At 38.2% G+C, this 25,835-nt stretch overlaps 1 protein-coding gene across 14 annotated transcripts; it reads right to left on the bottom strand.

Moving 5' to 3' along the window:
• Nucleotides 1–1,954: 1,954 nt before the first annotated feature.
• Nucleotides 1,955–25,374, bottom strand: LOC139766857 (coiled-coil domain-containing protein 32). 14 transcript variants are annotated; one of them, XM_071695817.1, is made up of 6 exons: nucleotides 25,075–25,113; nucleotides 17,155–17,221; nucleotides 16,908–16,945; nucleotides 16,513–16,651; nucleotides 11,116–11,370; nucleotides 1,955–2,580 (listed from the first exon to the last, which is right to left on the bottom strand). In XM_071695817.1, the coding sequence occupies exons 1-6, from the start codon at nucleotides 25,096–25,098 to the stop codon at nucleotides 2,207–2,209; spliced, it is 897 nt and encodes a 298-aa protein (XP_071551918.1). In that variant the 5' UTR covers nucleotides 25,099–25,113; the 3' UTR covers nucleotides 1,955–2,206. The 14 variants fall into 14 exon arrangements, with proteins under 14 accessions (XP_071551918.1, XP_071551929.1, XP_071551928.1 ...); XM_071695828.1 differs by lacking the exons at nucleotides 17,155–17,221; nucleotides 25,075–25,113 and adding an exon at nucleotides 25,275–25,374; XM_071695827.1 differs by lacking the exons at nucleotides 17,155–17,221; nucleotides 25,075–25,113 and adding an exon at nucleotides 25,246–25,345.
• Between the last annotated feature and the right edge of the window lie 461 nt (nucleotides 25,375–25,835).

The following is a 25,835-nucleotide window of genomic DNA, read 5'->3' as shown; positions in this document are numbered from 1 at the left end:
TCTGTGTGTGTATATATATATGTATACATTGAGATGTATAGGTATGTATATTTGCATGTGTGGACGTGTATGTATATACATGTGTATGTGGGTGGGTTGGGCCATTCTTTCGTCTGTTTCCTTGCGCTACCTTGCTAACGTGGGAGACAGCGACAAAGCAAAATAAATAAATAAATGAATATATATATATATATATATATATATATATATATATATATATACAGATCCTTCATCCATTCCTGTCGTCACCCTGCCACTCATGAAATTGCACCCCCCTTCCCCCTCGCGCATGCGAGGTAGCACCAGGAAAAGACAACAAAGGCCACATTAGTTCACATTCAGTCTCTAGCTGTCATGAGTAATGCACTGAAACCACTGCTCCCTTTCCATATCCAGGCCCCACAAGACTTTCCATGGTTTACCCTAGACGCTTCACATGCCCAGGTTCAATCCATTGACAGCATGTTGACCCCGGTATACCACATTGTTCCAGTTCACTCTATTCCTTGCATGCCTTTCACCCTCCTGTGTGTTCAGGCCCTGATCGCTCAAAATCTTTTTCACTCCATCCTTCCACCTCCAATTCTGTTTCCCACTTCTCCTTGTTCCCTCTACCTCTGACATATATATCCTCTTTGTCAATTTTTCCTCACTCATTCTCTCCATGTGACCAAATCATTTCAACATACCCTCTTCTGCTCTCTTAACTACACTCTTTTTATTACCACACATCTTTCTTACCCTCTCATTACTTACTCAATCCAACCACCTCACACCACATATTGTCCTCAGACATTTCATTTCCAACACATCAACCCTCCTCCGCACAACCCCTATCTATAGCCCATGCCTCGCAACCATATAACATTGTTGGAACCACTATTCCTTCAAACCTACCCATTTTTGCTTTCCGAGATAATGTTCTCGACTTCCACACATTCTTCAACGCTCCCAGAACTTTCGCCCCCTCCCCCACCCTATGATTCACTTCCGCTTCCATGGTTCCATCCACTGCCAAATCCACTCCCAGATATCTAAAACACTTCACTTCCTCCAGTTTTTCTCCACTCAAACTTACCTCCCAATTAACTTGTCCCTCAACCCTACTGAGCCTAATAATCTTGCTCTTATTCACATTTACTCTCAGCTTTCTTTCGTACACTTTACCAAACTCAGTCACCAACTTCTGCAGTTTCTCCTCCTCTTCAGTGATCTAAACACTACTCAGTCCCAAAATATTTGAAATAAAGATATTCTATCTCAATATGCTAGTTATTTTGTTTGATATTGATATAATTTTGCCTACTATCTGTTATTAAAGTAATTTTGCTTACTATCTGTCATTACAGTAATCAGTAGCATAAAATCTGTAACATATGTGGACAGAAGTTTTCAGTGTCAGACCATAGGAGTTGTATGCTCTCCCTGTCACTATTTCTTCTCTTGTTTACATTCAACTTGCATGGTGTATCTGTATTACTAAGCTTCAGAGCATTACCTATGGCATCTACAAAATGGATGTGAGCAAATGAGGTCTTTTTTTTTTTTTTTTTTTTGTCTGATCTTGGCATACACATTCTGTTTTAAAAATAATGTTGCTTCCTAAACAGCTGAAGCTTTGATGAATATATAACTACATGTTGGAAAGGATCACAATTTTGCGCGTGATCAAGATATTCCTATGAGTCCATGGGGAAAATGAAACACGAAAAGTTCCCAAGTGCACTTTCGTGTAATAATCACATCATCAGGGGAGACACAAGAGAGAAATATAACAGTCAGTTGATATACATCGAAGAGACGAAGCTAGGACGCCATTTGGTAAGCATGCGATTATTACACTTTGCACTTGGGAACTTTTCGTGTTTCATTTTCCCCGTGGACTCAGAGGAATATAACTACATGTGTTCATGTAGGTAAACAATAATCAATGGCAGTTAATTAAAAGCAAAAGCAAAGTTCATTTAACCAATATTTTGTAAGATTTTTCAAATTATTCTGGACATTTACATGTAAACCGTATGGGTCTTCAAAACCTATTTGTTTGAATATTTCAATAATTTGGAACTGAATAGCTAAATTTCATAACAATGTAGGATCATTTTAATACTATCTGGGAAGACATTCGTACATGCAAGTTAACCTGGAAGAATACTTTCTCTTATCTGTTTATATATAGTCCAAAACACTAGTGCAGTAACTACTCTTATTTTTCCCCCTCATCAAATAATTGTTCTTTATGATCTAGTTGAGGTTTTTCTTTTTTCTGTGATGAAGAGTTTATTTTATATCTGTCCACACTATTTTCTGTCTTTATGCCGGCATTTACTGATATGCTGTCTTCAACAGTAAATTCTTCCACAGTGCATTTTGAATGTTCCAGGGGTAATTGTGGCACACTGTTAAGATCTCTAACACTGTTTTCTGAATATTCTGTGGGTACCTGTGGCATTTCAGCTTCATCCTGTAGAACTTCATGGACCTTGGAAAGAATATCAGCCTCAAGCAGATGACAAAGTTCCTCAGGAGTGAGAGCAATCTTATCCGGTGCAACTCTCCTTAACACAGCCCCTAAAGCACCTGTGGGAAAAGAGAGAATACTGTATGTTTATATGTTATCTATATCTGAAAACATATTCAGTAACATTACACCATTTTGTTCCACCTGTATTCAGATGCTAACTTTCTTGTTAACAGAAATTTTCATAAAAATCGGTGAACATTTTAGTTTCCATATTTTACACGTCGTCAAACTCCGATGATTAAATTTCATCTACTTGTAATTTTCAATTAATTCAAAAGTTTTGCTTCAGCTCAATAAAGTTCTTACTAAACCTGAAAACCTAAAAGTACATATCTATTATCTTGCTTATAAATCTACTTATTTTGGCATTTTCTCTGCTTTCATGTAATCTTCCTCCTTAAATAGTGTAACTTAACAAAAACAATATGTATTTTAGTTTCAATATTGTATTAAGTTTGTCTAAACTTGCTAATGCTGGTTTATTCTCAATGTCTTTTAACCATTTTCATTTCACTGTAAATGTTTTTAAAGTTATCTGTCCCCCTCTTCCATGGCAACACTGAAAATTATCCTTTTACCATAAAAAAATTCTATGGGCTAACCTTTGATTTTTCTTCATGCTATCTTCTTTCTAACTCTGAATTTTCTCTTCAAGTCTCCCACTGATTTTCATAAAGCGAACAATGATCAAAAATCAAAGTAATACATGTTCATTTTCAAAATACTACCATAAGTTTTATCCAAACCTCACCTCATTATTCTGCTTTTTCTTCAGGCTATCTATCTACCTATATCTCTTGATGCTTGTTCCCTTTGGAAAATCACATCAAAAGGTGGTCATGGCCAAAGAATCTCCAATTATCCCTGCCCTTACATGCCTTCCTCACATTTACCATTTCTCTCCCTCCAGTATTCTTCCACCCTATTTCCCCATGTCAAAGGTGGTCTTTTCTCAAATCAACCCCTCTAATTGTTTTATCATACATTCTCCTTGTAAACTCACAGTCTTGCATTCTTTCCACATGCCTAAAACACCTCAAAGTATTAAGTTTCACCCACTCTACCATTCCACAATTAATTACCTCTGCATTCTGTGCCATACCACGTCTCTCATATACCCCTTCATTTCTTTCTTCGGTACATCTAGTCATCATATGTTCCTCTCATACAGCTCATTTCCAAAGTCTGTACTCTTGACCTCTGTGACTCATTCCATGTCCATGTTTTAGCTGCATAAACAAGGTTAGGAGGACTATGCTGTCCTTAATACTCTCTCCACTTCAGTACTTACACCTCCATCCTTCATTATTCTGTTAGTGGACCCAATGACTTTTACCCTGTTCTGCTCTTTCCCTTAACTCTCCTTCCATGTCATCAAACTTACCCAACACAGCTCCTAAATACTTAAATTCTCTCAACTCTTACAGTCTTTCTTATCCCTTATCCAAAACACAATTTAGTACACTTTCTGCTTTCACTAATAAGGTTTTGCAAAATTTATCCTTTCATTCCATTTCCTTTCAAACACCATTACTTTACTTTTACTTGCATTTACCTCCAATTGCCTACACTTACACATCATAAAAGACACAATCTTCTGCAATTCCTTTTCTCTCAAAAAACAACAAAGTATCATCCACAAATGATACAGACAGGCTTGCCACTAGCCACCATACCTCACCACCACACTCTAGCTCTGCACCCCCTTTCCCTGGTTTGGCTCTCATTTCTGTGATCACTTCATCCATATATATATATATCAAAAAGTTACAGTGACATCACACAGCCCTGCCTCACAACATGTATACTGAAATTTGCTCAACTCTCCATCCACTCTACATGCATTAGCTCCTCTACAGAAGGCTTTCACACCATTCAGCAGTTGTCTTCCTACCCTATGTATCCTTGACACATCCCATAAAGCATTCCACTCGACTCTGTCATACGCTTTCTCCAAATCCATAAAACCTGCAAACAACTTCTTACCTTTTGCTAAATACTTTTCGTTGGTGATCTTTACCACAAAAATGTAATCCACACATCCCCTACCTTTCCTAAAACCTCATTGCTCTACACTTATTCTGCATTCAGTCATTTCCATCACTATCAATCAACATTCTTGCAAAAACTTTTCGTGGTATACTTACTTATTCCCCAATTATGTTACATCCTTAGCACCTTTTCCTTTGAATAAAGGAACAATAATAGCTTTCACCCAATCTCAGGCACAACCTTCTGTTTCCATGCTAAATTACATATCAGATGGATCCATTCCATCACACTTTCTCCATACTTCAGCATTTTAGTCGTAATCCCACTCACTCCAGGTGCCTTTCCTACCTTCAGCCCTTTATTGCCCTTCTTATATAACCTGAGAAAAAAATCCTCATTAAGCATGCAAGGATAATGTCCTGTGGCAACCTGAACTCATGTATTTTTTGTTTTCACTGTCAAAGGAGTTTCATCATCAGCCTATTAATATGGTTTAATGGGAAAACTTCAAAGATGCATAACTCCAACACTTCCATCCAAAAGTCTTACAGCTTCATTTCTCAAAGGGTTTGATCCTAAATTAAAATGTTATTTAGTCCACCCTAAACAGGAAACTTAGATGAATTAGCAGTGTTAAAATCATTCTTAATTCAACATGAGCTAACTGATGGAAAAGGAAAAAGAAAAGGTATTTGCTTATATTTTGCTATAATGAAATCACTAAGTAAAAATATGTAAAGAAAAGCCACAGAAATTTTTTCTACACTTAAATTCACTTAAACAACATGCATACCAATTCAACTGCCTCAACTGTTCTGAACAAACTGGTAAGCTACTTGTAGACAATAATTTTCGCACAGACTGGTGTAGGACCCAAACCCACACATGAAACACCTAAGACTTCAGTGGCTGCCAGGGTGCACCATCCTTTTGAGTATTTGAGAGCACTCATTGAATCTTTACACTTCTCAAACCACCTCAGGAACTAAGGCTGACTTGGCAAATAGAAGCTTTCAGTCTCAACTGGCATAAAAAGTGGTTCAGAGGAAGGGTAGTCCTTGTCATATCATGGTATCAGTTCATCACTAATATTAGCTGAAATTATTACTTTACTTGCCTGATTGGAGTTTTTGGGGGTAGGATTCATCCGTTTGCTTGAAAAAGCTCCTTCTTCTGAATTACCCTTCTGGTGTAGTGGTAATACAACTACACCATGATCTTGTAAATCGGGCTGATCTAAATGTTGTCCTAAACATATCTTTAACAGTGTGATCTTCACAGATATTCCTATAACTCTTTTTACCATAATGGAGCCATTTTATCTTCCTTAACCAAGAGCTAAAGAGTAAAGATAGCAATATCTCTGACATATAAGTTCTCATTTAAAGCTGAACAACAGGTGGATAGTAAAATTCACAAATGGTTGAGATTTAAATGTAATCCAATAAAAATTATGCTGTTTATCACCAGCCACAGGGATGAACCTCACTTACTGCAGAAAGTAGCTGCAGTGAAGCAACATTCCTGGATTCCTGACTGAACTGAGCATGACTGCAGTACTTACAAATAAATGTGAGGGGAAACTTTAATTGACAGCCTGTGACTTTCACCATTAAAAGTTTTTTTTTTTTCATAATGTGGTACCTCATAACTGTATCCACTGGAGGGATTTCTGATCTAAGCAATGTTTAAAAGTATATGACTACTTTTTCATATCCACTTTAATCTTCACTCAAGATTCTGGTTCAAAAGTGATGTTTGTTCTTATTCCAACATAAACACAGCTGTTGCAGGCCACAAGGACCTTAAGTCCCCAAACTTTGATGTAAAGTGGGGATGTCTCATTTGCCTAAGAAAGCATAATTTGAATTTTAAGTGATATTGTAAGTACCAAATATCTGACTTTTTTGTTAAAGATACCCAATTGTCACTACTCATGTTACTCTTTCTTAGCTTTGATTGTAGAGAACTATCTTGACCTATTCCTTGATTATAACATGGTCTCCAACTGAGCTTATAGCTTGAACAAAACTTTGCCAAGTGGGTCTGGAACCAGTGCAAGCTGAGTGAACAAATGAATCTTCTCACCAATCTTCTAAAGACCCATTAGCTTATGCAATTTTTTATACCCTTTTTTTGAGTCTTGGCTCCAACATATATGAGACAATATCTGACCTCTCCTCCCTATCCTAAGCTAACCACTTCACAATCTGAGAGCAAACCATAAAAAAATTAGGAAAACAGAAACCTGAATTTATCTATTGCCTTTTGAACCACTTCCAGAGCCTCTAGGTGTTACCAAGAAAAGTTTACCTTCAAAAGTTAACATCTAAGATGGAAAAGACATATATCCCTCTTCTTGGATGTTTGCGGAAGATGAAAGCCGGCAAGGCAGCAGGTTTGGATGGTATTGCAGTGGAATTTCTTAAAAAAGGGGGTGACTGTATTGTTGACTGGTTGGTTAGGTTATTTAATGTATGTATGACTCATGGTGAGGTGCCTGAGGATTGGCGGAATGCGTGCATAGTGCCATTGTACAAAGGCAAAGGGGATAAGAGTGAGTGCTCAAATTACAGAGGTATAAGTTTGTTGAGTATTCCTGGTAAATTATATGGGAGGGTATTGATTGAGAGGGTGAAGGCATGTACAGAGCATCAGATTGGGGAAGAGCAGTGTGGTTTCAGAAGTGGTAGAGGATGTGTGGATCAGGTGTTTGCTTTGAAGAATGTATGTGAGAAATACTTAGAAAAGCAAATGGATTTGTATGTAGCATTTATGGATCTGGAGAAGGCATATGATAGAGTTGATAGAGATGCTCTGTGGAAGGTATTAAGAATATATGGTGTGGGAGGAAAGTTGTTAGAAGCAGTGAAAAGTTTTTATCGAGGATGTAAGGCATGTGTACGTGTAGGAAGGGAGGAAAGTGATTGGTTCTCAGTGAATGTAGGTTTGCGGCAGGGGTGTGTGATGTCTCCATGGTTGTTTAATTTGTTTATGGATGGGGTTGTTAGGGAGGTAAATGCAAGAGTTTTGGAAAGAGGGGCAAGTATGAAGTCTGTTGGGGATGAGAGAGCTTGGGAAGTGAGTCAGTTGTTGTTCGCTGATGACACAGCGCTGGTGGCTGATTCATGTGAGAAACTGCAGAAGCTGGTGACTGAGTTTGGTAAAGTGTGTGGAAGAAGAAAGTTAAGAGTAAATGTGAATAAGAGCAAGGTTATTAGGTACAGTAGGGTTGAGGGTCAAGTCAATTGGGAGGTGAGTTTGAATGGAGAAAAACTGGAGGAAGTGAAGTGTTTTAGATATCTGGGAGTGGATCTGGCAGCGGATGGAACCATGGAAGCGGAAGTGGATCATAGGGTGGGGGAGGGGGCGAAAATTCTGGGGGCCTTGAAGAATGTGTGAAAGTCGAGAACATTATCTCGGAAAGCAAAAATGGGTATGTTTGAAGGAATAGTGGTTCCAACAATGTTGTATGGTTGCGAGGCGTGGGCTATGGATAGAGTTGTGCGCAGGAGGATGGATGTGCTGGAAATGAGATGTTTGAGGACAATGTGTGGTGTGAGGTGGATTGATCGAGTGAGTAACGTAAGGGTAAGAGAGATGTGTGGAAATAAAAAGAGCGTGGTTGAGAGAGCAGAAGAGGGTGTTTTGAAGTGGTTTGGGCACATGGAGAGGATGAGTGAGGAAAGATTGACCAAGAGGATATATGTGTCGGAGGTGGAGGGAACGAGGAGAAGAGGGAGACCAAATTGGAGGTGGAAAGATGGAGTGAAAAAGATTTTGTGTGATCGGGGCCTGAACATGCAGGAGGGTGAAAGGAGGGCAAGGAATAGATTGAATTGGAGCGATGTGGTATACCGGGGTTGACGTGCTGTCAGTGGATTGAATCAAGGCATGTGAAGCGTCTGGGGTAAACCATGGAAAGCTGTGTAGGTATGTATATTTGCGTGTGTGGACGTATGTATATACATGTGTATGGGGGGGGGGTTGGGCCATTTCTTTCGTCTGTTTCCTTGCGCTACCTCGCAAACGCGGGAGACAGCGACAAAGTATGAAAAAAAAAAAAAAAAAAAAACTAACAATTCATCATAACTAACAATACTGTAAACATCCCAGAAGCAATAGTGAGGTTGAAAAGCATGGCACTAATCCTACAAATATAAGCCATGTGGTCAAATCTGAATGCTAACAAATCTTTAAATATTGTGCGTACAGAATTTGAACATAATGTTTCTAAAATTCATGCACTTCTAAAATCCATGGTTTCCAGCAAACAAGATTAATGCCAACTTGGAGCATGAGGTTCCAAAGTGGGCTGTTCTCTATGAAAGTTTATGCGGATTCCACCTGCTAAGTGGTTACGCTGCCAATGAAGTCACTTTCTATAGGAGTGGATCACCATAGCACAATCTCATCAAAGTACTTCTCTCCTTATGAGTCTATCTTTTCCTTCACACTAACTGTAAAACAGCTTTGAAGCAGTAAGAACCTCAGGAGAAGGGGTCCTGGGGGTTATATAATAATGAAAATAATAACTTGGTTAGAGGTGTTTTGAATAAAATTATTTCAGTTACATCACTGATAAATCACATCCAATCCTCAATTAAAATTTCCATCATTTTGTTGTCGTTTCCATACAAGATGGGACGTTATGCCATTTACTAAGGATGACAAAAGAAAAAAATAACCCAACTTTTTCAATTTTCAAAAACCTCACTTTTACCTAGTGTCAAACCTGGAGTAGAAAGCCTTCATTTTATACTGGGTGACAAGTTCAAGACCTTTGCAAGCATCCTTGGCATTACTGCTGTTAAACTGATCTGTTCTACTCTTGAAATCAACTTTACAATTAGCAATTCTTAAACACTGTCTTTTGACCCTAATAAAGGAAGTTAAGCATCAGGATAATTCATAGTAAGTCTTGAAATGAGAGACCACAGTGGGTAGCTCAATATTACATCGTAGGCTCAGAGAATTTATGTCCACATTTAATATTTGAATTACTATTTGATAAACTACAACTCTGAAAAACCATTCATTATCAAAATTCATAGAAGACCATAAAGACAATCATATTTGCAATAAATATGTGAAAGTCAAACATGACAGGTCAACTTAATACCATGAGAAATACAGAACCATCACATTTAATGAAGAAAATGTGTAGTCAATAAAGCAAATATGCTCTAGATCCAACTTTTCAGTGTTTCCTTAACATCAAAGAAAAAAAAAACATTTACGAAGCTTAGTGAGCTGGCAAGCTTTATAGCTTGCCCTAAACTGAAGCACGTCCCCTCTCTATAAACTGACTTTTATGAGAGAGCTGCAAAGAAGGCAGGAGCTTGGCCAACATATTGTCATAAATAATATACAAATGCATGGTTCTGACATGGGCTGAACAAACAAGTAACATCACATCATGAGCATCCTGACTTCTTTACATGCTGAAGCAATAGAATGCCCCATCCAATCAACATGTCAAAACATACATAATTTACATAAGACCTACCCAGAAGTATTGCTGCCCACTGTTTCATGCTAGACTCTGCTCACCAGTCTCAGTCAATTAAAAGGGTGCAAATGAGAGCTATTAGGTCTGGATGGGTATGAAAAAGTTATCAAAAAGCCCTGACAGAGTCCCCCTTACAGACATTGTCACAAAAGAGGGAGGAGCTGACCTTAAGTTTGTGAAAGAACTACTCAATGATGATAGGCACAGAGACCTCCTACCTCCCCCATGCAGTGAGGTGAGCACAAGAACAACACATGGCACTGACTGACTCCAACTGCTCAGATGAGGAACACATCTAAAAAGATCATGTATCCCATACGAGACAGGACTAATTAACTCTAGTCTGTGACATTGTGACAATAAAGAAGAAATTGTTGGATATATATGTAAATCTAGTGGTCTGTGACACTATGACAATGAAGAAGCTGTTGGACATATTCTATATGTAAATCATACTGATTTTTTGTCTATCACAAACTATCTTCTTTGTTAAAGCAAACAACCCTTTTAATTTTTTTTATTAATTAATGTAAACATGTGCCCTATTGATCTTGCATCCTCTACCATGTAATTTTATCAAAATAAACCAAATTGTCAGTCCATCTGTCTGACTAGGAAGTGACAGAATTGTTTTTAAGCAGTCTTCAGATCAATCCCATGACACATTTACTGCTCAGTTTTTTGTACCTGCAAGGATAAGAACATGAGGTTTGGGCAAGTGCGCAATAAGGATAAAACTCCATATATCTACAATTATCAATGGTTTTGCTTTCAGTTTTTATCCCAACTTTTCAGAACTCCTTCCAATATTTTTGTCTTATCAACAGTTTCCTTAATGCCACCTTGCTTAATCTCTATTTTCTACCTTTGAATACCACCCATGCCAAGTCAGCTCAAAATAAAACTTCTCTGCTACTGATGATATAATCAAAGATTCTTGAGTTTATTTTGTCTCTATCTTACCCTGACATCTAAACTAGCAATTACAATCATACAAATCATACAAAATATGATTACAAAATTTTACAATAGTCTGAATTCTTAATTACCATTTAAAAACATCGTGAATCAACTGATGTTTGCCTACCTTGTGGATCAACTGCTGCAGTTGTATGAGCAGCACAGTGATCACTGTTCGATGCAAAAACTTCATTATTAGTACCAACATTGTTTACAGTGTGCATCAGTTGATGGGTGTGATTATCTCGTGAGCTTGTCAGAGCATCAATAAGTCTGCGACTTTCTGTTTGTCTGCTAGCAGCTGTGCGTCCTTGTACACAAGCCAACTTCCTCTCAAGCCCAGCAAGGTACTGTGAGGAGTCTTCCAGAGGAATGTATTCACCTGGTGGAAATTACAATTAGGTGCATCAAGTAGACATTTGAGTGGTGTTGCAATGAGATCCTGATAAAATAAGCAGAGTGGCATACTGCTTTGGTAAACACCTCTCCTACACCACATGGTCAACTGCTAAATGTTTCATACATACATAACTTATTAGGGACAATAGAAATGAGATGAAGAAAGCAATAAAAACTGACGTATTAGTTGAAATCTGGGAACATTTGAAAAAATATAGAAAACAATACTTCAGTTGAAAGAGTCTGGCTTGAGGCTGGGGGAGATGAAAATCATCTCAACAAAAGACGTAAATAATTACTGTACTTTAAAGTGATTTCTATTTAAAAAGGGAAATCTTTAATCCTCTCTCTCCCCCCCACCCTCCTTTTTATTAAGGCTCCAAGAACAGATTTGAGTATATACTCAGCACAAAAATACATATCAGACATAATTCATAAGCATCCCTGGCCTCAGAACAGTGACAGGTTTAAAAATGTTACAATGTGCACCTTCAATTAATCAACTATTACAAATATGACAACAATAATAAAAAATGTATTATGTATTAGATTGTTGTGCATTGAGACTTGAAACATCATTTTCTTCAAGGAAGAACAGTAAAGGTATCTAGACCATTGTTATTGTCTAGAGTAGGACATTTGCCAAGGAATAGGTGATATGTTAGGTATTCTCTAAAACTCCACCTGAAGAAGAGTTAGAGAAACTAATTATGTAAATTTCAGACACCAGAACTTGAGAATAAGATGATCTAGAAGAAACTGAAGTATAAACCAAGGAACACAGCAAGTTAAAGTAGTCTCTGACACAAAGGTTGTATGTCCTACATGATGCTTCCAGCATTACTAAACTAAACAACCAATTAGTTGAAAAGAACTTTCCCCAGAAGAAGCACCACGGGAAAAAGGAAAATTCTGGTTCCAAAAGACCAATCTAAGAGCTGAGCATGCTACAACTACCCCCAGAAGCATATACAGGTACAACATCGATTTTCCGGCAAGTGATGGTTCGGCATCTTAAGTTGACAAAATTACAAAAGAGAATTTGAAATTACCGCGGCCACCAGACTAGTTTACTGGGCAGCCACAGATGGTGTTGTGTGCTTATTTACATTATACTGCACTCGGAGGTGATACCGCAATTCTGAGATTCTTAGCTTACTTTGCATAAATTTAACCCTAGCTATGGCTTGTAAGACATATGAGTGTCAGTCATGGTGTCAAACGTAAAAACCAGTCCATATCGATTCAAGATAAAGTAGAACTGTTGAAAAAAATGGACCGTGGTGTTTGCCTGTGTAAGCTGTGTGATATCTACAGTATTGGTTCATCAACTATTTATGATATAAAGAAGCAATAGGAGAAAATATTGAAATTCTATGCAGACAGTGATTCCAAGAAGCAAATGATGATTGGAAAAACTATGAAAGATGGTAAGAGTACTGAGCATGATCGAGTGATGATGTAATGGTTTTGACAGCGTTGAAGTGATGGAGTGGACTGTCAGATAGCACGATAATGAACCAGGCTAAGTTGAGTTCCATAAAGAACTTAAATTACAACATGAGCGTGGCTATAGTGAAGGATGGCTTCAAACATTCATGAAGCGACATGGAATTTCCATGAATAAAGAGTGTGGAGAAAAGTGGCCTGCAAACCATGAAGGAGCTGCCGAGTATGTGGACAAATTTGCAAACTATAGCTGACAAGCACATCCCTCCTGAGCAGGTGTATAATGCATACAAAACTGCATTATTCTGGTGATGCACACCTAGGAAACCAACAGAAGACGAAGATCCCACAGGATTCAAAGAGGCGTATCTAGGGAAAATAGCACCTATGGCAAGCAGTGAAATTGCGCCCCTGTCCAAACATATGATACCAATATTCTTATTACCTCCGCCAAAGAGATAATGTTTTTACCAGTGTTTGTTTATTTGTCTGTGAGCAACTTTCAACAAAAGTTATGAACAAATTTTGATGATATTTTCAGTGAAAGTCAGAAATGGTGCAAGGGCCAATTGATTATATTTTGGGAGTGATCTGAGTTATTGTCGGTATCCAGGACACCATTACGGAAATATCAATTTTTGTGAATAACTATTGAACTAATAACGATATCAATGTGATTCCAAATGCCAAAGATATGTTTTCATGGTCAAGAAATCTAAATCTTTAAGGTGTAAATCATTGACTGGATCCAGGACGCCATTACGCCACTGGTGCCCCCCTTCATGTGGCACCTAGGGCACCTACCCTACCTTCCATACCCTAGATATGCTACTGGATTCAAACAATCTAAGGACAGACTTACCATCTTATGGTGCTTCAACATTTAATATTTGTTTAATTTAAATTTCTAGCAGTCCATGGTATACTTTACACACATGGGAGATGTATAATTAGTGGGTTAGAGGTGCGTTGATGAATTATTATTACGTGACCAAGGTTGGTCTGGCAAAATGGTTAATCCGACAAGGATTTGGAACCAAGAGTGCCAGAAAATCAGTGGTGTACCTGTATCAGTAATAATACATTAGGTCTAGTGACAAACAAATCTACCAGAGATGCCACTCCTATGGAAAGAATCCACATAGAAGCTTCTTTCCCCACAGACTTCAGACTTCTATTGATTTGTTTGATCTCAATAGTGACTATCCATGTACAAAATACTCCTTCAGGAGATTTGGAATGAGAAACCTTTTGACACAGTAATGGAGACAATCCTTGCTACTATCTAAAAGAAGCAGAGATTTACAAAAGCCTTGTTCAAGTAGTGAGGTTTGCCTGGAAGCAATGATAAATCTTGACTGCCTTAAACTCAATTCTGTCTAGTTCATATGTGGAGCTACAACCAGGCCAAATGTAAAGCTTCATTCCATATAAGAACAGATATTTTCTTTGTGTAAAAGGAACAACTGTTTAGGAGAAAAGAATTTTCAGCATCTAAACAGTACAAACAGTTTTCAGGAAAGAGAATATTTGTTTAATGTGATGCTTCCACAAAGTATGTTCATTGTATTAAGTGGTGGAGTTGCAAAACTATCAAAAGAGAAACGATCATTGTGAAAGATTTACAAAAATTGGGTTTTGGAATAATAAAACTTAACCCCTGTTCCATCTACTCCATTGGAATATCCTGTATAATTTGAGTTTAAAGCAGACACTGTGTTGTGACAAGATGAAGATTGCATGATATGAAGGAAGTAGAGGACTGGAGAGTTGAATCATCAGCATATGAGTGCATTAGTTTATATGTTAAAATAGGAAATCATTGATTAAAAAGAATGTAACAAATAAGACAGAACCTTGAGGGACACTTGAGGAAAAGTGGGAGGTTGATCCATCAACAACTATGGAGACAGATCAGCCTGAAAGGATGCTACATATACGGGAGCAAAGAGGAGGTGAGAATTCAAAAGAGGAGGGCTGAAAGATGAGACCTTGATGCTATACCCTATCAAAAGCTTTTCATGTATCAAAGGCAACTATAATGTCATACCCTGTCAAAAGCTCTTAATACATTAATGGCAACTATGATGCCAAACACTGCCAAAAGCTTTTGATACATCAAGAGCAACTATGATGCCATACCATGTCAAGTGCAACCAGACAGGATTCTCAAAAATCTCTCAAAGATTACTTAATATTAGTAAGATAGGAAAGGAAAGGAAGGGGAGTTCCTTCAGTTTTTTTCCACTCTCTGGATGCCACATACCTTGCCTGAATGGCCTTAGTACAGGAATTGATGAAGTGTGCAATGGGAGAAGCAGCAGTCTTAAAAGAAGGTTTATATGTTTCCATTCCTATCAGAGATAGCAGCATCACCAAAGAAGAGGCTGTAATCTACTTTAGGATAGTTTAAAAAAAAAAAAGAAAGAAAAAAAAATATTGCAACATTCCAAAGTCATTAAGGTGCAAATATTTACAGGTAGATGGAGCTACTGGTGGAGGATGCACTTACGAAAGCTTCATCATGTGAACCATATGGAGATGAGACTGTGTAGCAACAGCATGAAGGATTAGAAATGAAAAAAAAAAAAAAAAAAATCCTGCATGTAAGGAAAGTGGTCAAAGCAGTCACGAGTACAGGTAGGCTGGGTGGTAATTTGCTCTAGATCACTGAGAATGGAGAATGTGAAGGATTCAGCTCTACAGTCTTTTTAGTTCTTTATCATGTTAGCTGAGACAACATGGATAACTGAGGCCCTAACCAAGGCCATCTCATTAACTCTATGTTTATATGTATGCCCTATCCTGAACCAGGTACCCATTTCAGCAAACAATCCCAAAGAGTGGATGAACAGTTAGGCTGACTGACGACCAACTGCCGCAACAAGGAATTGAAACTATGCACTCGACCCTGGGCAGCCCTAGAATGCAGCATGAATGCTAACCATTACACCATGAAGGTTAACCATTCCCATTGTGTATGCTGAAATTTCCTTAGTAAATGACTTCATCATGTGGGCAAAAGGATGTCAAACCCTCATGGCAAAAAGTAAAATAGTTTAAAGAAAATTTTAAAAATTGTAGAATTAGGAGAGCAGTATGTAAGAGAAAGTAAAATGGTGATAGTTGAAAATGTGGAGGCAGCTAAAGAGAATATCAGTAAACAACTGGGTTTCAGAGATATGCAGGAGAGGTATTAGTTACATTATGTTCACCAGAAGAGAATAGCAGTAAACAACTGGGTCTCAGAGATATGCAGGAGAGGTATTAGTTACATTATGTTCACCAGAAGAGAAGTGTTATGAAAATGCGTTTGTCCAAAGGGTAGTGACAGTAAGCGAGGCCAAAGTCAAGATTTGTTTGTTGAGGGTGAAGCGAAGATGAGTTTGTCAAGGATTATGTGAATTTAGATTTTCAAAGGTGTAGTGAAGATGCATTTGTCAGTGGTAATGATGAGATTTATTTGTTGTGGATGAACTGTATTTAGTTTTTTCAAGAGCACAGAGAAAATACATTAAGTGGGGTCCCCTCTGTAGTGAATATTATAGTAAGCAATTAGTCAGAGGGAAACATGTTATGGAATACTTCAAAATCAGTAAACATGTATTTAATATTAACAGTGAATATCAGTTACTCAGATGTACTTCTGCAAAAAATAATTTTGTTTAATATTTACAATCAGTTGTATACTGTTGGCTTCCTCCTTCAGTGGCTAATGCTTGTTGTGGAGAGAAGGAGTCCTCAAAGCCAATGGGTTCTGTCCCTGCATCAGCAGATACAGTTGTAACTGGGCCCCAGAGATCCTCATTTTGACACTAAAATGATTGTATTCGATTACCAATTCCACATTCATATATCTCCAACAACAGAAAATGTTTTAGATGTTATGATATAAATGCTTACAAAAAAGCATCCTTAATTACCCTTGTAGCACTTGCAGATAAACCCTAATGAGGAATAAAATGTTTGTCAAAAATTTAAAAATAAATATGCTAGTTTACTCATTTTCAAGAATCTCAATGAATACTTTATACAGCATTAAAATTATATTTCAATTTTTCATAGTCATACCTGCATTGCTTGACACAGCCCACTATTTCCCACTGTTGCTGCAAATGAAAGATACTTTTTTACTTTAGAAAAAATAAAATACTGTATTCACATATATCAAAACATATATATGCATGAAGTAAGGCAAATAGAAATAAAATATTGTATGCACATATATCAAAACATACATGCATAGAGTACGGGAAATGGAAACAAAATATTGTATTAACATCAAGAAGTAAGGGATACAAAATTACAATATATTCACACATATCAAAAGCTTGTGAAGAGCTTGTAGATTTATGTGCTGAAAAAGGACTGTTGATTGGGAATACCTGGTTTAAAAAGAGAGATATACATAAGTATACGTATGTAAGTAGGAGAGATGGTCAGAGAGCATTATTGGATTACATGTTAATTGATAGGCGTGCAAAAGAGAGACTTTTGGATGTTAATGTGCTGAGAGGCGCAACTGGAGGGATGTCTGATCGTTATTTTGTGGAGGCGAAGGTGAGGATTTGTGAAGGTTTTCAAAAGAGAAGAGAGAATGTTGGGGTGAAAAGAGTGGTGAGAGTAAGTGAGCTTGGGAAGGAGACTCGTGTGAGGAAGTACCAGGAGAGACTGAGTACAGAATGGAAAAAGGTGAGAACTAAGGAGGTAAGGAGGGTGGGGGAGGAATGGGATGTATTTACTTGAAAACAAATAATTCAATTTATCAGAAAATTGATATGGATCATACAGTTTTAATCATGTGGACAAAATAGAATTTGGTTTGTCAGAAGTTATGGAATTTAGACTTTATAAGCTTATCTTAGAGAGAATAAATAGGTCTGAATGATATGTATACAGTGTTTTATCATTGTCATATAGGTTTGAAATGCAGTCTGGTCATTTCCTTACATTGTTCATAGTATTCTTTTATCTTGTTTGTGTAACTGAAGATTACACTAATGTTGATAAACAACCCAAGTGAAACAGATTTATGATCCAAGTAAAACACTGGGACCTACTTACTTTATGTATAAATGCTTTGATATTTATTTATTTTATTCATTTATTTATTTTGCTTTGTCGCTGTCTCCCGCGTTAGCGAGGTAGCGCAAGGAAACAGACGAAAGAAATGTCCCAACCCATCCACACACACATGTATATACATATATGTCTACACACGCAAATATACATACCTATACATCTCAACGTATACATATATATATACACACACAGATGTATACATATATACACATGTACATAATTCATACTGTCTGCACTTATTCATTCCCATCGCCACCCTGCCACTCATGAAATAACAACCCCCTCCCCTAAATGTGCGCGAGGTAGCGCTAGGAAAAGACAACAAAGGCCCCATTCGTTCACACTCAGTCTCTAGCTGTCATGTAATAATGCACCAAAACCACAGCTCCCTTTCCACATCCAGACCCCACAGAACTTTCCATGGTTTACCCCAGACACTTCACATGCCCTGGTTCAATCCATTAACAGCATGTCGACCCCGGTATACCACATCGTTCCAATTCACTCTATCCCTTGCAAGCCTTTCACCCTCCTGCATGTTCAGGCCCGAATCACTCAAAATATTTTTCACTCCATCTTTCTACCTCCAATTTGGTTTCCCACTCCTCATTCCCTCCACCTCTGACACATATATCCTCTTAGTCAATCTTTCCTCACTCATCCTCTCCATGTGACCAAACCATTTCAAAACACCCTCTTCTGCTATCTCAACCACACTCTTTTTATTACACACATCTCTCTTACCCTATTATTACTTACTCGATCAAACCATCTCACACCACATATTGTCCTCAAACATCTCATTTCCAGCACATCCACCCTCCTCCGCACAACTCTATCCACAGCCTACCCCTCGCAACCATATAACACTGTTGGAACCACTATTCCTTCAAACATACCCATTTTCGCTTTCCGAGATAATGTTCTCGACTTCCACACATTCTTCAACGCTCCCAGAACTTTCACCCCTCCCCCACCCTATGATTCACTTCTGCTTCCATGGTTCCATCCACTGCCAAATCCACTCCCAGATATCTAAAACACTTCACTTCCTCCAGCTTTTCTCCATTCAAACTTACCTCCCAACTGACTTGTCCCTCAACCCTACTGTACCTAATACCCTTGCTCTTATTCACATTTACTTTCAGATTTCTCCTTTCACACACTTTACCAAATTCAGTCACCAGCTTCTGCAGTTTCTCACATGAATCAGCCACCAGCGCTGTATCATCAGCGAACAACAACTGACTCACTTCCCAAGCTCTTTCATCCACAACAGACTGCATACTTGCCTCTCTTTCCAAAACTCTTGCATTTACCTCCCTAACAACCCCATCCATAAACAAATTAAACAACCATGGAGACATCACACACCCCTGCCGCAAACCTACATTCACTGAGAACCAGTCACTTTCCTCTCTTCCTACACATACACATGCCTTACATCCTCGATAAAAACTTTTCACTGTTTCTAACAACTTGCCTCCCACACCATATATTCTTAATACCTTCCACAGAGCACCTCTATCAACTCTATCATATGCCTTCTCCAGATCCATAAATGCTACATACAAATCCATTTGCTTTTCTAAGTATTTCTCACATACATTCTTCAAAGCAAACACCTGATCCACACATCCTCTACCACTTCTGAAACCACACTGCTCTTCCCCAATCTGATGCTCTGTACATGCTTTCACCCTCTCAATCAATACCCTCCCATATAATTTCCCAGGAATACTCAACAAACTTATACCTATGTAATTTGAGCACTCACTTTTATCCCCTTTGCCTTTGTACAATGGCACTATGCAAGCATTCTGCCAATCCTCAGGCACCTCACCATGAGTCATACATCCATTAAATAACCTCACCAACCAGTCAACAATACGGTCACCCCCTCTTTTAATAAATTCCACTGCAATACCATCCAAACCTGCTGCCTTACCGGTTTTCATCTTCCGCAAAGCTTTTACTACCTCTTCTCTGTTTACCAAATCATTTTCCCTAACCCTCTCACTTTGCACACCACCCCGACCAAAACACCCTATATCTGCCACTCTATCATCAAACACATTCAACAAACCTTCAAAATACTCACTCCATCTCCTTCTCACATCACCACTACTTGTTATCACCTCGCCATTAGCCCCCTTCACTGATGTTCCCATTTGTTCCCTTGTCTTATGCACTTTATTTACCTCCTTCCAAAATATCTTTTTATTCTCTCTAAAATTTAATGATACTCTCTCATCCCAACTCTCATTTGCCCTCTTTTTCACCTCTTGCACCTTTCTCTTACCTCCTGCCTCTTTCTTTTACACATCTCCCACTCATTTGCATTATTTCCCTACAAAAATCGTCCAAATGCCTCTCTCTTCTCTTTCACTAATAATCTTACTTCTTCATCTCACCACTCACTACCCTTTCTAGTCTGCCCACTTCCCATGCTTCTCATGCACAAGCATCTTTTGCGCAAGGCATCACTGCTTCTCTAAATACATCCCATTCCTCCCCCACTCCCCTTACGTCCTTTGTTCTCACCTTTTTCCATTCTGTACTCAGTCTCTCCTGGTACTTCCTCTCACAAGTCTCCTTCCCAAGTTCACTTACTCTCACCACTCTTTTCACCCCAACATTCTCTCTCCTTTTCTGAAAACCTCTACAAATCTTCACCTTCGCCTCCACAAGATAATGAATCAGACATCCCTCCAGTTGCACCTCTCAGCACATTAACATCCAAAAGTCTCTCTTTCCCCGCCTATCAATTAACATGTAATCAAATAACGCTCTCTGGTCATCTCTCCTACTTACATACATAAACTTATGTATATCTCTCTTTTTAAACCAGGTATTCCCAATCACCAGTCCTTTTTCAGCACATAAATCTACAAGCTCTTCACCATTTCCATTTACAACACTGAACACCCCATGTACACCAATTATTCCCTTAACTGCCACATTACTCACCTTTGCATTCAAATCACCTATCACTATAACCCGGTCTCGTGCATCAAAACTACTAACACACTCATTTAGCTGCTCCCAAAACCCTTGCCTCTCATGATCTTTCTTCTCATGCCCAGGTGCATATGCACCAATAATCACCCATCTCTCTCCATCAACTTTCAGTTTTACCCATATCAATCTAGAGTTTACTTTCTTACACTCTATCACATACTCCCACAACTCCTGTTTCAGGAGTAGTGCTACTCCTTCCCTTACTCTTGTCCTCTCACTAACCCCTGACTTTACTACCAAGACATTTCCAAACCACTCTTCCTCTTTACCCTTGAGCTTCGTTTCACTGAGAGCCAAAACATCCAGGTTCCTTTCCTCAAACATAATTAATTGTTAATGTCTTTATTTGTGACATTTCAGGAATGTGAGATTAAAATGCAAACAACATACAGGCAGTGGATAAAACAACAGCTTCAAAAAATACTATGACAGACCTAAGTTCAATACGCATCAATATAAGATACACAATTACATGCAAGTATCACAAAAAATTGATTTTACTTGATAAATATATACATTATAAGGAAATCATGCAACATATTCATCCACTTATCCTTGCACCACCTTATTATTGGATTTATCAACTTTCCTAAGAAAAGGGGAAGTGTTTTATTAAACAAATTAAGGATAAATTTGTGACATTCAAAACAAAAAAATTTATATATTTTATTCTTTTTTTTATTTTTGCTTTCTCGCTCTCTCCCGCATTAGCAAGGTAGCGCAAGGAAAGAGACGAAAGAATGGCCAAACGCACCCACATACACATGTATATACATACACATCCACACATGCAAATATACATACCTATACATCTCAACGTAAACATATATATACACACACAGACATATACATATATACACATGTACATAATTCATACTGTCTGCCTTTATGCATTCCCATTGCCACCCCGCCACACATGAAATAACAACCCCCTCCCCTCTCATGTGCGCAAGGTAGCACTAGGAAAAGACAACAAAGGCCACATTCATTCACACTCAGTCTCTAGCTGTCATGTAATAATGCACAGAAACCACAGCTCCCCCTCCACTTCCAGGCCCCACAGAACTTTCCATGGTTTACCCCAGATGCTTCACATGCCCTGGTTCAATCCATTGACAGCACATCGACCCCAGTATACCACATCATTCCAATTCACTCTATTCCTTGCATGCCTTTCACCCTCCTGCATGTTCAAGCCCCAATCAATCAAAATCTTTTTCACTCCATCCTTCCACGTCCAATTTGGTCTCCCACTTCTCGTTCCCTCCACCTCTGACACATATATACTCTTGGTCAATCTTTCCTCCCTCATTCTCTCCATGTGACCAAACCATTTCAAAACACCCTCTTCTGCTCTCTCAACCACACTCTTTTTATTACCACATATCTCTCTTACCCTATTATTACTTACTCGATCAAACCACCTCACACCACATATTGTCCTCAAACATCTCATTTCCAGTACATCCACCCTCCTCCGCATAACTCTATCCATAGCCCACACCTTGCAACCATATAACATTGTTGGAACCACTATTCCTTCAAACATACCCATTTTTGCTTTCCGAGATAATGTTCTCAACTTCCACACATTCTTCAACGCTCCTAGAACTTTCGCCCCCTCCTCCACCCTATGATTCACTTCTGCTTCCATGGTTCCATCCACTGCCAAATCCACTCCCAGATATCTAAAACACTTCACTTCCTCCAGTTTTTCTCCATTCAAACTTACCTCCCAATTGACTTGTCTCTCAACCCTACTGTACCTAATAACCTTGCTCTTATTCACATTTACTCTCAGCTTTTTCTTTCACACACTTTACCAAACTCAGTCACCAGCTTCTGCAGTTTCTCACATGAATCAGCCACCAGCGTTGTATCATCAGCGAACAACAACTGACTCACTTCCCAAGCTCTCTTATCCACAACAGACTGCATACTTGCCCCTCTTTCCAAAACTCTTGCATTCACCTCCCTAACAACCCCATCCATAAACAAATTAAACAACCAGGGAGACATCACACACCCCTGCCGCAAACCTACATTCACTGAGACCCAATCACTTTCCTCTCTTCCTACACATACACATGCCTTACATCCTTGATAAAAACTTTTCACTGCTTCTAACAACTTGCCTCCCACACCATATACTCTTAATACCTTCCACAGAGCATCTCTATCAACTCTATCAAATGCCTTCTCCAGATCCATAAGTGCTACATACAAATCCATTTGCTTTTCTACGTATTTCTCACATACATTCTTCAAAGCAAACACCTGATCCACACATCCTCTCCCACATCTGAAATCACACTGCTCTTCCCCAATCTGATGCTCTGTACATGCCTTCACCCTCTCAATCAATACCCTCCCATATAATTTACCAGGAATACTCAACAAACTTATACCTCTGTAATATGAGCACTCACTTTTATCCCCTTTGCCTTTTTACAATGGCACTATGCAAGCATTCCGCCAATCCTCAGGCACCTCACCATAAGGCATACATACATTAAATAACCTTATCAACCAGTCAACAATAGTCACCAAAAGCTACTGACTCCAGAATGAGTCATATAATGAGCACTTTCTCATCTTTTGTGTTATTTCACCTGCAGTTTGCGGAGTATCGAAGCCTGACAGGAGCACTCTTTACAAGTTGATAGTGCTAGTTTAGCCCTGGCACTGTGTATCTCTGTATTAATGGATGATGCTAATATGAAATTCTGTAGTGTTCTAAAGATATTCAACTATTGCTGCATAATTTGGGCTTTCTTATTTATCTTAATAAAGATATTCAACTATTGCTGCATAATTTGGGCTTTCTTATTTATCTTAAAACAATAACTAATGTAATATTAGGAAGGGCAACATTGATCAGGAAAAATATGGGGTTAATATAAAACAAAAATCACCAGAACCCATCAAAATCTCACCCATTTTTCTCTAGTAGCCAGTATTCTCTGTAAAAACATTCCACTACTAATATTGCCTGCTTCTGCAGCCAACATGGATTAGGGGGGAAGCTATGCAGAAGCACCAGCAATGAACTATGTCAAATGTTTGTTTAGATTCTGATAACTGGTACATGCTCATTCATGGACATGTCCAGTATATTTTGACTACAACACTGAAAATTGGGAAAAACTTCAGAGGCTATGAGAAGTTAAAGTTAAGGCTCTGTTGACTTTTACAACAGTTTCTACATTATGTTTACTCTTACTCTCTCCACTACGATCATCAAAGGAAAAGCTCCAAATCTGGCAGTGTTAGTCTACTTCAATCAATATTCAATTTCCTAGCAAATTGAAACAATGTAAAACTAACTCATTTACTATATGTTAGGTTTGATTATCATTATTCTACAATCATAAGATAATTAGGTAGAGGTCCAGTTTAGATCCACTTGTTTATCATTATTATATTAGAATTGTGTGAAACTTAGATAACAGACCAGTGTAGATTATACATAGTTATACTACAAATCATATGGTGGGTATGTAATAGGCTTGTTATCAGTTCTTTATCAAAATGATGTGGTATTCAGGTGAAAAGCCAGTTTTATATCTCCACCACCATCAGCTTTAGATACAACTGATTTTGTTTTGCAATTGTAATGTCTGAATAGAGAACAAAACATAAGTGGTAATGCAAGATTTGAAGCAGTACATGTTATCGTACCAAATACGGATGATAATGGACGGAATTATGAAGATCAGGGAAAATGTGGGGGCAATTAACATCTAAAAAAAAAATTACAGAAACTATAAAATCCAACCTAACCTCCTCTAGCTGCTGAGATATTCAAATTTTCAATATCCTAACTGAAATATACCACACATAATACCGATGATTTTACGGGCCTCCATGATGTAGCAGTTAGTGCTACTGACCATGAATCACCACGGGCCAGCCTAGGATCGGACCCGCATGGGTTCGAATTCTAGCCTTGGCAGTTAGTCTTCACCAAACCTAGGTGTTCAACCTTCCCTTATGAGTTCTCGATAAAAGGATACCTGGCTTTAGTTAGGGGTTATTTGTGTGCATACACACATATTAGTAAAGACATTGTACTTATGTACAAGGTTAAGAGAAGGGGCAACACAAGTTTAAAACTCTCTCCCGTAACACAAACAGCAGTCTGGAGACGTCCACACATGTAAACAAACAGTTGAAGCTGCTAGTGGTTGCACTGCTCAACCTCCTCAACAGTAGAACCATACTGTCCTTTTACATATATATTTCGCTTACTGTTACAAGGGGAATATTAACAGTTTAGCCACACACTTAAACTAGATTTGTATACTCAGTGATTTTGTTTTTCAATGGTAATACAATAAAGCTGGTCTGCATAAGCGAGGAGTGCATTTTCTCTTCATGTTATTGTTGACTTTAAAAAGACTGAATTAAGTGTGTGGAATTGTTCATATTTGCATGATGTGGAGCACTATTATGATACTGATGAAGGTTTCGGTGTCGATTACAAATATCAGGGAAATTATAATACAGAACAAATAAATACTGGTAACTAAAAAATCAAAAAAATTTGTGAAACCCTAATTTGCTCCCCTCGAATTACTAAGATGGAGATCAGAAATATACTAATAATGATGTGGCCTGACGCTAAGGTCTACATGTAAATTTATTAGCTCTGTGACAAAGTGGTGTTGTTTTAACATTATTCGGCAATCTGTGTACTGCTCAGTCATGCCTATTTAAGGCATATATTGATTAATGTAAAGCCAGCTTTAAGAGGTTAGGGATAGTTTCAATAGGTTCTGGTATTTTCTTTTAATCATTTCAGACGTGTAAAGTTGACATTACAGATCCCACGATGTAACGAAAGTTACAAAACCCTGAATTTCCCGAAATTTGAAATTTGAAGAAACTACCGAA

Source organism: Panulirus ornatus, chromosome 58 (assembly GCF_036320965.1).
Source record: "Panulirus ornatus isolate Po-2019 chromosome 58, ASM3632096v1, whole genome shotgun sequence".
NCBI classification, from domain to species: Eukaryota; Metazoa; Arthropoda; class Malacostraca; order Decapoda; family Palinuridae; genus Panulirus; species Panulirus ornatus.
This window is presented reverse-complemented; position numbering and strand designations above follow the sequence as displayed.